General features: G+C 31.0%; 1 protein-coding gene across 1 annotated transcript in view; it reads right to left on the bottom strand.

Annotated features, from left to right (window-relative positions):
• Positions 1-14,927, bottom strand: part of LOC106460210 (tight junction protein ZO-1-like) — a 61,681-nt gene that overhangs the window by 16,261 nt on the left and 30,493 nt on the right. The window contains exons 18-25 of the mRNA XM_013919894.2: positions 11,762-11,857; positions 10,930-11,018; positions 10,377-10,587; positions 8,722-8,819; positions 7,794-8,039; positions 6,924-7,008; positions 5,236-5,349; positions 2,854-2,952 (exon numbers count right to left, since the gene is read on the bottom strand). Of these exons, the coding sequence (XP_013775348.1) occupies positions 2,854-2,952; positions 5,236-5,349; positions 6,924-7,008; positions 7,794-8,039; positions 8,722-8,819; positions 10,377-10,587; positions 10,930-11,018; positions 11,762-11,857 (1,038 nt within the window). The remainder of the gene's footprint in view (positions 1-2,853; positions 2,953-5,235; positions 5,350-6,923; positions 7,009-7,793; positions 8,040-8,721; positions 8,820-10,376; positions 10,588-10,929; positions 11,019-11,761; positions 11,858-14,927) is intronic.

The raw sequence follows: 14,927 nt of genomic DNA, 5'->3' as shown, positions 1-14,927 counted from the left end.
CTATGTTTTAACATTTAGTTAATAGGCAAAATGTTAATATACTTCATATTGTTTATATTATAGAGTATCAACATAGGAAAAGCTACTAATAATCTTTTTTCAGTTTTAGTTGTTTATGGGATGGAAGAATCACTAAAGATTTTATGGTATTCTCCACTAGAAAGGATTATTATAGAATGAAATACATTATAGATACTGACAATGATTGTTTCTCATGTTAAACAGGTTGGATGCCTTGAGGGTATAAAACTCTCTTGTTGACTTTATAATGGGCCCTCAATCATGCGTGTAGCATGTGCCTCTAAAGTAAGATAGAAAGTAAGTGTGTATATTAACATACTGTCTTTGTTTTCAACAGCTTTTGTTCTAGAATTTGCTGTGATACAGATTGATATTTTGTTTGGGTATAGCTAGTTTTTAGATAGATCTTCAGTAGATCGATTCTGTTCTTTTTTGAGTGTAGAATTTTAGTGCTCAAAGACTAACTTTGAGCTTTAACATTTTATTAAGCCTGTTTTTATTTCACTTATTTTCACTTCTTGGTTCACAGCTCAATTGCAAAGCTGAGCTTTAAGAGTTCTTTGTTTTATAGAGTATTATGTTAGTGCTTTGTTTTAAATCACTTGGTTCCTTCATGTTAGACAGTTAGTGGGAGATATAGATAAAGTGTTGCTGCTTTAAGGTACAGTTTTTACAGTGCTTAACAGTGTTCCTTATTTTTAAAATTTGGATTTACAACACTTCCACCCCTTCATTTTGTTCCAATATATAAATAAGTAATCCACACCAAATTTTATTCATACTGATTATATTTAGGGGTTGCATATTTTGAATATTCTAGAATGTTCCAGGATATTCTAAATAATTTTGTAAGGCTCTAGATTATTCTGGAATGTTCCAGCATATTATTATGGAATATTCTTGCATATTCTAGTATACTGTAGCACATTTTGAAATATTCCAGACTATTCCACATTATTCAGATCATTCAACAACATTCCATATATAAATAATCCATGCTGAAACTTTATACATCTGGAATATACTGTATGACATGATGGTACTTTATAAAATGTCTGTGAAGGTATATAATTACTTAAGCAGATTCTTCTGTATCATTTCAGCTGACACTGTATCAGCATATCACTTGCAACAAGAAGTAAATTACCATCCAATAGACAAGTGCTGTGTGTGTGTTTTCTACCGTCAGAAAACATTAAAGAAGACAGTTTGTGAAAGCTAAAAAGTTGTGATCAAGGAGGCTACATCTTTCTGGAAGAAAACTTGAATTCCAATTCATCCAGACCATTATCAAATTGGAAAAGCTTTTTGAAAAATTGACAAAGCTAAAGTAAAATTAAAAAAAGAAAACTGAAACACAGCAAACTAATGAAGCAGAGTTTGTCAATAATCTGGATAACCTTTTTGACATCACTCATAGGGATGCCCTGACCCTGATCAAGATCCCAAAAGATAAGGACTTTCTTCTTGCTCAAAGGGAAAGAGGACATTATGGGTATTTGGGCCAGGAAGATAAGGTTCTTTCTTTAAAAGAATCAATAGCTGAGAAAAGAAGTGAGGAAAGTATGGTTAGGAAACAATATACATGCAAATAAGGCCCACCCTAGTGCTTAATTTAATGTATATTTGTTTCTGTTTAAGTTTGGCCTTCAATGTTAACATTTTAATTTTTTCATTCATTTACACTTCTTGGCTCACAGTTTAAATGCAACCCGAGTTTTTTGTGAGAGACTTAATAAAGGTCTTTCTCCTTCTCTTTAGTTATTACCAACACACTAGAAACAACTGCATATATTTAATTGTTTAACTTAACTTTGATCTGTGTTTATTTGGTTAATGATTATGTACCATCTTTTTCTTTGCGACAAACTCAGTCAGGTTTTAAGGAGAAACAAACTGATACTCCAGTGTACAGTATTCATCAGATATCATTCTTGTTGGCCCTACCCATTTACTCTTGAGGGAAATCAATGTATTTGAGAATAACAAAAAAAAAAAACCTATTTAGCTATACTGAAGTCATGTTTACTTGAAATATAAGTGTTTAGTTAGACAAGGTTCATGTTTACTTGAATAAAAGTGTTTATGTGGAAACTAAGTGCTTAAATTAACTAGACTTATGCTTTCTGGAAGATCAATTGTGTTCATATTAACCAGACTCATACTTACTTGAAAGAATTAGATATGGTATTGAATTTGAACATCTTTACAATTATGTTTCTTGTTACAGTATTTATTGAGATCTGACAAAATACAATGTTAACCGTCTATTGACTGTTTTATGTAAAGCCAGTATTAGTTTCTAAGTTAACTAAAATCACTTAAAACATTCTTTCCTATGCTTCACAAGGGTTTAATTATGTGGTTTAAAAATTAATCTCAGCCCTGAGAATCTGTGTACACTTAGACTATTATTCACTAAAAGCATCAACTTGGATTCTGGCAGAAAATATTGCTAACAGAGAGGGTAACTAAGTGACGAACCAATGTATTTTAATCATTATAAGTAAGAAAGTGCATTAAATTAGCTACATTAATTACAGGGTTAATTTTTAGTTCTGATCTATGTAGGCAGATTGCTTTGATCAGAAGTTAATGATAATCACTTGTACAAATACTCTTATCAGTATCTCATACATTCAGTAGTATAAAACTATAAGTGAAATATTAAGTTGTATTAATTTGTTTTATCCAAGAAGAAATCATGTCATTTCATAAAGAAACTCAGGTCATGTTTTGAAAATGTATACTTAACCCATTAGATAGATATACATACTTAGATTGTGTACTATCCTAGAAAAGTTTAAAGGAAAGCCATTGAACATAATTTACCTGTTTTCATATACAGTTTCTCCTGGACACTGCGGAATCTCTGAGGCTTACTGCTTCTGTCTATTACAGGTGGAGGCTCTGGCTCTGATGGAGGAGTTCCTAAACCCACATAATTGTTTATGAGGGACAAAAACCAACTACTCTTATATGATTTTATAATAAATATTAAATCAAAAGTTCAAGGAATGGCTTATTTTAGTTATTACTCTGTTTGTACTGAAGTAGTTTCTCATATAAACTCTCTTAATGTTTTAATAATACAGAAACCAATATAATTTATGTGTAAAATGTCACATGTAATAAGAAAATTTTTTAATGGTTTAATACACAATCTTGTCACTTTTGGTAATTTATGTGTTCAAGCAAGCCTATCTAATGTCACCTTTCTGTTTCTTAATATACTTATCAATTAATAGTAGATTAACCATACCATTAAAATAAAAACATAAATTTAATTATTATAGTCCAAACCTATAAAGTCTCATGTACTGGTATGGGAGGTTTTGATTTATTCTGTATCATATCACAAGAAGTAACTTATTTTCACAAAATGACATTTTCAAAATAAGTAACAGAAATACAAAGTATAATTTTTCTCATCAAGGAATTAGAGGTGAATAAGACTTGCTTCAGGAAACTATAATTAGAAACTTGTCAGCATCTAGACTTGGAAATTGTATATTTTTACTATAAAAAATGCTGAATGTGATCCAATTAATCACAGAGGTAGGTTTATATGATTTTAGTAATGTGCATAAAACTTATAAGTGAAACAAGCACAAACCATATACAATAGTGAGTTACTGAGAAACTCAAAGGTCAGAGAATTTTATTTAAACTACATAAAAACAAAGTTGTGTATGTCAAACAGCCTCAAACTTATTATATGAGCTGCTCACTTGTATACCTTTAACCATATTTTAGCTTGTTTTCTTATATGAATAGGTAAAAAGCATAAAGCAAACAATTAGCTTTATGTGTTTATAAAGTAAGGTATATTCTTTTTTCAATGGTTGTTATAATGTTTAATATACAATTATGCATTTTTTATTATATATAACAAGTTAATTTTAAGGATTAATCACGTTTCAATTTTCAGTTTAGTATATGGATTTAATACTAATTTAAGTCTCTTAAGCTGTCTGAGCCTCACAAATTATTTTTGGGATTATGGCCAAAACTATCACTAACAATGAGGGCACCCAACTAGTTAATCAATGTATCCTAATAATTATAAGAAAAAATTTTACATTAAATTAGCCATATAAGAAGTTAATAGTAATGTAATTCAATATGAAAATATGTGACATTGTTGCTATTAAAGTGTGCTATTTAGATTCTTTTTGTTCTTGATGGAATTATGGTGGTTTATTATGAACCTCCTTTTTTTTTAATATACTAACTAAACTTTATATTGTTGTGAATTATCACACTGGTTGAAACAAGCAAAGTGCTCTAAATTGTAGAAAGACAGTTTAACATTATACTAACAATTCCCAAGCTTCAAAGATTAAACATAAGCAAAGAAATACAAATTTCTTTAAAACACATTAATAGAGTACAGTAAACTTCAATTGTAACAAAAAAACAGGTAGGTGCAAAAAGTCATTTACAGATTTCAAAATATATATATGAAGACAGTATGTGGCACTTAATTACTGACAAGAAACAAAACTTCTTTATAAAATATTACTGAATGTTTTTTAAGACAGATATATTCCAGTACACTGAAAGTAGATGAAAAAAAGGTGCATAGCTAAAACAAGTTTTTTTTTGTCTGTTTATGAACATAGTATGGTCATTGTCTTTATATTCTTGTCACAACTGTTGATTATTTCCTTGGTTATGATTACTCAAAAGATGGGAATGTTGAGAAATATTCTTTTTAACAATGCATTAGAGAATAGCACTGACTACCACAGAATAAACACCATGTTAACTGACATGTATTTCAGAGAATAAAAAAGTTTATGTTATAGTTTCCTTAACTTATACCTCTATTCTATTCAGTTAATTACACTTGCATTCAATTATCCAAACAAATGTGTGTTAAACTTATTTGATTGTAATTTCTTACTGTATTTAATGATCAACCAATTAAAATCATTTTGTGATACATCATTGGTATGATGCTAAACAGACATTACCTGCAGATAAAATACTGTATGTATGTTTAATAGAAATGATTTAATCTAAACAGCAGTAGATCTTGTAGTCCTAATGTGGAAGGATTAGCCAAGTAATGTACACTTGCCTGTAAAATACGTTGAAAACATTATTATGACTAGTATTGAATTATTTTAATATCTACCTAGTTTTATATAATATTCAGAAACTCATGTTCAACCTGTCCATAGATAAAATACAGCGATGTTTTCTCACCTGCATGTTCTCCATTTACTCTTGTTCTGCTTCTCTCACTTAAAGTTACTGTGTTATAAGGGCTCATATTAGATCTATGGTAGGTCTTTAACAGATTCTCCCTTCCATTCTTATCTGTAAAAATTTGAAATATAATGTTACTAAAACAAAAGTATAAGTTGAGTTATATCTAAATTTTTTTTGTCTTATTTCAAAATACATATAAAAACTACACCAAATTTCTAAATCAGCTTATTGTGCAACCTAAAAAATGTGCTGTAGATAATTTTCCTCAAACAATATTTTTTAAAGGAATAACTATGTCAAAGATTTAAGTCTTATGCCAATATGAACATGAATTGAAGCAATTCCATTTTTTTAGAAATAACCCATCAATCACTATCAAATCATTAAGTACTGTTGTAATTCTGGAATAATGAGAAAAGTTTACAGGAAAAAACAAAGCAACAATATTTGATGTTTGGATCCTGGATAAATTTTAGGGAAATTTTAAAAAGGAATTCTGCTTCAAACACAAAAGATGTTTTCCATAAGCAAAGACTATCAAATAACGATGATGAGACACTTGTGAAATAAGAATTCAAAATGAATAAAACAAACAAACAGTTATTTCACTATACCTTGTAGCATATGGTGGATGTCATTACAACAGATACAAGTTAGTTATTTTATTCTATCATCTACTGAATGCTTAATGTTAAAAAATTCATGCAAATTATCTATTTTTTCAATATTATACCAAACAGCTGATAATAATCAAAACATAATGAAATCAGTAATTCTATGCATGTAATTAAAAAACAAAATTCATAATTCTAGCATAAACAACATTATCATTAACCCTTGAAGTTAGTTTTTTAAAAATTTGGTGTTCCTTTAAAAATGGGTGAAACAGGAATTACTAGCTAATAATAGATGAACATTAGATGACTGCAACATATAGGATACTCAATGCTTTGTACACTATACAGTCGGTGTCTTTAAGAAGCCTACTCCTATATTATGTATGAAGTGAAGGAGTAAAAAAAAATCATTACACATAATACTAAATTTTATTACATCCATTCACAGAATACACTAACTTCCAGTCCGGAGGAAAAACGTCAAAAGACAAGTAATAAAAACATTTTGTAAATGTAAAATGATGTATGGATGGCAATAGCAAAATAATGCAAACAAGAATACAGGGATGATAGAGCTATATATATAGATCATCCCTACATAACTTTCAATATTAAAACTTCATGCAACACTGTAAAACGCATATTTGACTTTAATATTACTGCAGTTGGAAGTTATATACTCCTGACTGTTGGTATGCAATTTGTCATGTCAGGGTAGGCATCAATGTTGCGTAACAAAGAGCCTAACAAGGGAAACCAAACTGAGTCAAAATATGTCTTGATTATTACAGACTATTATAGACTGTCGATATAAGGTCAGTCGATTTGACTAACCATTTTGAAAGTCATGTAGAGATGAGCTATGTATAGCTGTATCATACCTATATTCTTGTTTACATTATTTTTGGCACTGCCATCCCTACATCACTTTACATTTAAAAAATGTTTTTATTACTTGTATAGATGTTTTGTTATATCATTAATGTTAACCAAAGTATAAAAACATATTAATTATTTTATTTACCACCTCTTATTAGGCATTAAGTTATAAGCAGGATATTATACCTGGGCTCTGTCTTGAATTTGGTATGAGTTTCCAGTTTGGATCACGAATAGAATGCTCTACTTGTGAAGTTGGTGAAGCTATAACCTGCATAGATAATAAAGATATTATATTTTAAGCATTCCAAAAGACAACAAAATAACAGAAGTAGTTAATTCAAAAATATAATGCCAGCTAAATTTTACAGTAGGCAAGTTCTGATTTTAATGATTACAGTGTTTTGACTCATAGTATCAGATCATCATTAGGTAAGAGTTACATTCAAAAAGGCAGTTAAATTCTAGATGAATAGTACAGACTTCTGATGGTGAGGACAAGTTTAAATATCTTATCCACTTCAATTTACTAAACAAACTAACTTAATGCCACATACAAAATTAGATTCATGATGGTTAGGACAAGTTTGTAGGCGACAATAAAATTTAAGTATAAATACATGTTGGTAGAGTTAAGCATTTTCGTTTGTTTTTGATATAAGGTGTGACCTGGCCTGGGGTGAGAGGTTGCTGGAAAAACTATGTTGACTTTTACATGAGATATATGAAAAATTATGATTTTTTGGTTAAAAATCATGGGTCAACTATTACATGAGACTGACTATTAAACAAGCATATATGTTAAGTATTATAATTTGTTATTAACATCAGGTTTAAGCAGTCAGTCACATTAGTTAAACTAAAATAGCAATATCTTAAAACTTTTAATATTTATGTTGATCCAAAGCTAACTGTCTAGCTTTTTTCTAATGGTTGGAGAATTTTCTTGTATTTTTAACTTTCCCTTGAAACAAAAACCATGGGCACTAATGATTATGTACTAATTTAACACCCTGAACATATTACTAACAACAGTCCTATTTATGCAATTCCTACCTGTTGTTGCTGCTGAGAAGGAGCATATCCAGGATTGTTCATAATGTCTTCCTGAGTTGCTATACTGGGATCACTAGAGGCTTTAACTAATCGCTGATCAATACCAATGGTAGGTGTTGCCACATCTCCTTGCATGCTCAGAGGGTGATAGTCTGACACTAAGTCAACATCACTCTCAGGGGATGAAGCATAACTTAATCGTGAAGTCATTGGAAACAGAAAGTCATCAGATATGTTTTTTTCAGGCTATATGTTTGTATAGAGTTAGAGTATCAATACATTTACATATGAATGTATATAAAAAAAATAGTTTAAGTAGACATATTCAAGGCCATTTTTGGAAATGAATTTCAAAATAAACTAAAAAAAACTTTTTAATTATACATCTTTGAAGACTGTGAAACACATGTTAATAAAGTTCAGTAGCCAGTTTAGCCCAAGTTCTGATATTAGGAATATGTTAACTGTATTATTTACTGGGTTACTTTAATATCTGGTCTTTGTATATGGCTTATTTTAATCACAAATAATTAGTAATAAAATAAAGACAGAAAAATAGATATTTAAGATTCTAAGTTTAGAATTATTAATATTACAAGTAAACATGTAAGGAAAAAAAGCACTGGTTTCTACCACAATTTAGCTCAAATTAGCTTTAATATTGAAGTTTTTCCAACTTTGTCCAAAACCTTAAGATATTCAACTTCAAACTTGTTTCCAAATTGTTGTTCATAACTAAATCCCTGACCGAACATATTCCAATACATAAAAATCCTAAAGATCATTTAATTATTTTTCAAATGATTTCACTTACTGAAATCTGTCCCAATATATATATATAATTTTTTATATTAATGATAACTAAAATTTCTTCATTTGAATATCATAAAGGGACATTTTCTTACTTGTCAAGCAAACAATCTCATACCTTTGATTCACTAATCCAAATAATTCGTTGTTGTTGTTTTGATATGGTATCAAGTAATTTCTTGTACCAACTGTCTTCATTTGCTATGGTGATAGTTTCTATGAGGATTAAAAAGGGCATTTTAAATTATGATCAGCTTAAACACAGAAAGATTGAAGTTACAATGTATAATTAAACTTTAAAATAACCATACAAATGAAACTAATATATTATCTATAAAGTTTTAACACAGCAATTATGTGAGAATCATCATAATACTCTAGTAGAAAAAATACAACAGCATTTCTTTCTGAGAATATCACAGTAACTTACAATCATAAAATTACTAAAGAAATATTTTTTTAAAATGTGCAGAATTACAACACTGTCTTTTATAACATACGTATCACAAAATATAAATACTAAAACTCAGACACTTTCAGAATTAGTTTTAACATTTGAATAGATCAAACAATTAAATTTAGATATGTGACTGAACAACAATTTTTGAAGTTATTAACATTTATGTAGCTTGCACTATTGTGCTCAATGAAATGATAATTAATATCTATCTAAAGAACCTTTTTTTCTTTGGCATAATAGCTTCAATTTCAAACTGGATGATATAAACAATGTAAAAAAACTGTGCTTAATTACAATGTGAAGCTTAAATAAAATTCATACAAATCAGAACTCCAACTAATCTCAGAAAGCCAACCAGAGCCAAAGTGATACAGCCCTTCTTGGTCTAAGATTCTTGTTCCACTTAGTTCAATAATTATGAATAGTTTTGAAAACACACATTGTTCATTTTAATTGTACAATAGGTTATTCTCTCTTAATATTTTTGAAGAAAAACTGATCTGAAAAGAAGGCTTGTTTTTTCTGCAATTTTTTTAAATTGTTAAAAACCTAAACTGACAAATTTAAATATTTTATGAAATATATATATATATGTTTTCCTTATATTCCTGTTTTTTCTTCATTTCACTCATTCCTAAAAAAAGTAAAGTAAAGAGTAAAGTTAAGTGCTGAGATAAAACTGTCTGAACTGCTGTTGAAGCTTTCACAAAAAAATACAGTTTAAATTTGATGGAAAAACATAAACAATTAGGCTGTTAGAACTGACCTCATTTTTTCAAATTATTTATTTGTATTAACCAAACAAACATCTTTATATGTAACTACAGATGCTGAGAAACTACAAAATTTCAACCATAACAGAAGATTCTACAAAGATTAATATGAAATTTATGATTTATACTCCAAGATTACTGCATTATTATTAAATCATAGGATCACAAAGAAATACTTTAAACATTTATAACCAATATTGCTACTTTAAGGAAGATGGAATATTAATATCTATCTAAAACATTGGAATATATATGAGGCAAAAAAAGATACTTTTATTTTCTCTAACATACATGGTTTAAAAGTTTGATAATTTTCTGTTTGGAAATACATACTTGAGCTTTTGTCATTCAAATTAATCATTAAATTATCATCTACAATATCAATATAATAATGTTAATTAATTTTCTATATAAACATGCAATATATAACTTAGTAATTACAGAAAAATTATAACCACAATTGTTTTACAAGTGAAAATAATTCCTCAACCCTTCTGTAAAATCCTTTTCATGAATTTTCATTTAAAGAAATATATTTACCTGTAAAAATGTGTGACCACATCTTTTCCACTTTAACAGCATGCTCATAAAGCTTTTTATAATTCTTGCGGCTAGATCTAGCTAATTTCAATCTCAAATCTTTCACCATTTGTTTGTTTTCTGTCTTTAAAAAGATTACAATAGGGTAGAACTGGGCATAATTCAGCCGATCAACAGCATTTGGAGTGATGTCCAAAACAGCATGCTTTCCCTTTAAGATATATGTATTATTAATGGGCAAATAACTTTCATCATTACATCAAAAACTCAGTCTTAAAAATAATAAGTCATAGACACTATGAATAAAATTTATAATTTTATTTTTGCACATCCTCACCTAATTAGCTTTTACACCTTAATGTGTTCTGCATTAATGTTAATTATTTCAGATGCCCCCCCAATTCTAGTATCGCTTTAATAAGTAAAAATGAATCTTTTTTTCTATATAATTTATGAGTCACCAAAATGTACCCAAAACATCAAGATTTATTAAAAAAAAGGTATATTGTTCCTAACAACAAAAAAGGGGCAACCAAGACATATATAAACTTACTTTATCAACAACATTCTTTATATCACTGAGACGGACAATCCTTGATGATCTTTCACCTTTAAGTGTTTCTTCCAACTCATTATCAAGTTCTGTAAATTAATGTTTGATCCATACAAATTAGTGTATTTAAAATGCATATAAGTCACTAATAAAAATCAACTTCATTTTTTCTTGACATAATTTATTTGAAAAACAATCTTTTAAAAAATTATTAATGTTATTTAAGTAATAAATAAGAATTGTTTGTTTGTTTTGAATTTTGTGCAAAGCTACACGAGGGCTATCTGCACTAGCCATCCCTAATTTAGCAGTAAAAGACTAGAGGAAAGGCAGGTAGTCATCACTACCCACTGCCAACTCTTGGGCTACTCTTTAATCAACGAATATTGACCATCACATTATAATGCCCCCATAGCTGAAAGGGCGACATGTTTGGTGGGATGGGGATTCAAACCTGCAACCCACAGATTGCGAGTCAAGTGCCCTAACCACCTGGCCATGCTGGGCCTAACAAATAAACTTCTAATTGAATGATTTTTAGTAGTACATTGACAATCATGCCAATATAAACTATTTAGTGTGAAATAGAAAATCTTTAAACATTAAAATAATATTATGATTAAATTTCTACTAGAAAAAAACTATGATTAAGTTTCAAACTATTATACTTAAAACAAACAGACAACTCGTATATTAGATGGACTAAGTAAGAACTGTCTTCAGGGATTAACACCTGATACTGTGCATACTGCGTATTCCTGATGTATTAGAGTTTTAGTTAGTTTCACATAATCATCATGTTTGAAAACAATAAACTCTGATGGCTACTTACGTGGGGATCCAAATTTATCACTGTGATTTTTAAGTAGCATTGTTCGTGCTACATCAGCAAGAGCTCCAAACAGTACAATAGGTCGAATGAATCCAGCTATAGTAAAATTTTAATTTTTAAATGCTATTGCATACATAAATTAATAAAATAACTTCAGTTTTATTTTTTGTTTACATAACAAGTATTGAATAAAATTAAAATAATTAGATCTTTCCATTTAAGCATGATATCAAAATATTGGAAGTAATATTAAAGGGGTGTTATACATCTACTCTGAATAAAAGAATCAGAAGTAGATCTAAATTTTATGTTAAATAGCAATTTACTAATGTTTGAGAAATAACATTAGATAAGCAACAAAATACAGTTTTGGATAGCTTTAGCAAAAGTCTTAAAAACAAGTTCAAATTATTTTTCTTAAGTTTTAACAGCCAGTTTGCAAAAAAAAAAAGACACTCATATCTGTCTGACTTTGATAATGTGAATAATTGTATTTTATGTTTTTTACAAACTGAGAAAAAAGATACTATACTATATGCGTTCTGAGTGTTGTTGTTTGTTCAATTTCATACAAAGCTACTCAAAGGCTATCTGTACTGATCTTCCTAATTTAGATATGATAGACTAGAGGGAAGGCAGTGATTTCTGAGATAAAAAGCTATATATTTCAACTGTTTCCTAAGCAGAAGAAGCAGTAGCAAATGTATTTGACTGGCTGTCAAGATAACAGGGCAAAAATGTTATGAACAGTGCAGGTAAGATGAAAAAGTTTTTGTCAGTGATAGAGCACATACTGAAATTGGAACCAGTAATATGACAACAAACTTGAAAGTTTGCACTGATAGCACCATGCTGCTAAATTAAACTAGTGCTAGTAATAAAACCGTTGATTTGTCAACACCAAGGGTTAGACGTAGAGGTGTGGTTACAGCATACAAGGATGCTTGCTTTATTTGACCATTTATTAGAGCTGTTGGGAAACTTTGGTATTTAAGAGGAGGCCATGATTTGGTTAAAAGCACACCCACCTAACAATGATAGACCATTCCTAGCAGATCTGGAAGCTGGATCAAATGTCTTATTGCTTCGTATATGACTGGTAAACTTCCTACTGTAGAGGTCTAATACATCTTTTGTTTATTTATTTTATCAGTAATATTTCTCTATTAGGAACCCCCAGCAGCTAATAAAGCCACTCTGCATTTTGATACTAAACACATACTTTTAATTTTTTTCTTAAATTAAAATAAGTATGTACTTTTCAAACTCAAACTAACATATAATGCTTTGTTACATTCAGATATACTCTAAGTTAACATTGTCTTATATCAAAAATGTATTTCCAGTAATACTTACCTCTACTCACACTACAGCTATTACTCGACTGCTAGGGTTTCTTTACCTTTGCCCAACTAAGCATTGGTCTGATTTTTTCTTGATAAGTCCCAGAAAACTGAAAGGTCACAATGAATAAAAAGCCACTGTCTAGCACCTTTAAAAGCTTTAGTGTGGGCAACATTACACTGCATGGCCCTCACCAGACATAACAAACAATTGGGATCTGATCAGTCATGGAGGTGAAATATAGCAGTCAGATGAATTGGTGAAAAGGATTTATCCCCTTCCCTGGATGCAAGTGTCTTAGGTAAGAAGAACCTGTCTGGGTATAGAAGGATGTAGGAAGAATCATAAAACATCCTGTGCATGTGCAGTGCAAACAACACTGACCGGCAGCATCTGCAGGCCAGCAGCAATTAAAAATAAATCATAAGGGAAAGAAGATACATGGTACATGAGGCTAAGGGCTCAAATTGATGTTGAGAACAAGGATGTAACATCACCTTTATATCCCAGTTAGGAAACTGAAATGGTCGTTTGGAATGAAGAACCAGACGTGACTTGAGGAGGCCAGAGAGCACTGGGGACTCAAAGAATTTCTGTCTCTTTGAGAATCTAAAGGTACCCGATAAGGTCACCTTATATAGAGCGATTGTGGAAGATGCAAAACCCTTTACAAAGAGCCAAGTAAATAAACGAGCTATGGTTGGCACATTTTCGGACACCGTGTGGAGGACCAAGTTGAATCAGATGGTCCATGGTGGAGCGCTGTCAATGGAACCCACACTGGGTGAGCAAGAGGAGCGTGTTTGATTTGAGGAACCAAAGAAGATGAGCATTAACCATCCTCTCTAAGACCTTACAAAGACAACTAGTCAAAGTAATGGGACAATAATTAGATGGAATCTTGGGATCCTTCCCAGGTTTAAAGAAAGGGAGGACAATAGCCTGGCGCCAAGCATCAGGAGAACATGCTCCTGCCAGATCCAGTTAAAAATAACCAGAAGGATAGCAAGAGAGGTAGGAGAGAAATGGTGCAGCATCTCATAATGAACATCATCAGGTCTGACCAATGTACTACCAGTCCAATGAAGAGCAAGTTTGAGTTCAACCAGTGTAAAGGGGAGATTATAATCGTAGAGATGATCGGCCCAAAAAGAAAGACTTGATGGCTAAGAAAGTAGGGGTGGAAACAGAAGTGCTAGAAGCACGAGAAAAGCTGTGGCCAAGAGCATCAGCAACTTTCAGGCCATTGGAGAGCAAGATGGAAAGAGGATGGGAAGCTTACCTCCCAGTGACTTTCCGAATCTTATCCCATATAGCTTTGGAACTGGTGGTAGAAGAGATGCTAGTAGTGAATTTAATATCCAAGATTCCTTTTGGCTTTGACGTCAAACCTGCCAAGCATGGGTACAGGCCCGTTGATAAACAATGCAGTTAGAAAGAGAGGGATACCGTCGGAAGGTATCCCAGGCCCGTTTTTTGAGCCTTCCATGCCTCCTGGCAGGCAGGACTCCACCATGAACGAGGATACCATGGAAAACGTGTCGGGGTCTTAGGAATAAAGTGAGCAGCTGCCTGGATGATATAGTCAGTCACTGCAACCACACAGTCATCTATTGATGGCAGACAGACAAAGGCAGGATCAAGTTTGGAGAGAGAGGTGAAAGATGGCCAGTCAGCCTGGTCCAACTTCCACTGTGGCACTCTGGTCGGGTGGCATCGACCATGGCCAACCTCCCTTATCATGATAGAAAAATGATCACTGCCCTGTGGGTCACTGTCGACCATCCAAGAAAAGCAAGTGAAAAGTGAAGGGGGAGCAAAT

The sequence above is a fragment of the Limulus polyphemus genome, unplaced genomic scaffold, assembly GCF_000517525.1.
Source record: "Limulus polyphemus unplaced genomic scaffold, Limulus_polyphemus-2.1.2 Scaffold729, whole genome shotgun sequence".
Lineage (NCBI taxonomy): Eukaryota > Metazoa > Arthropoda > Merostomata > Xiphosura > Limulidae > Limulus > Limulus polyphemus.
The sequence above is the reverse complement of the archived record's forward strand: the minus strand, read 5'-3'. Positions and strand labels throughout refer to the sequence as shown.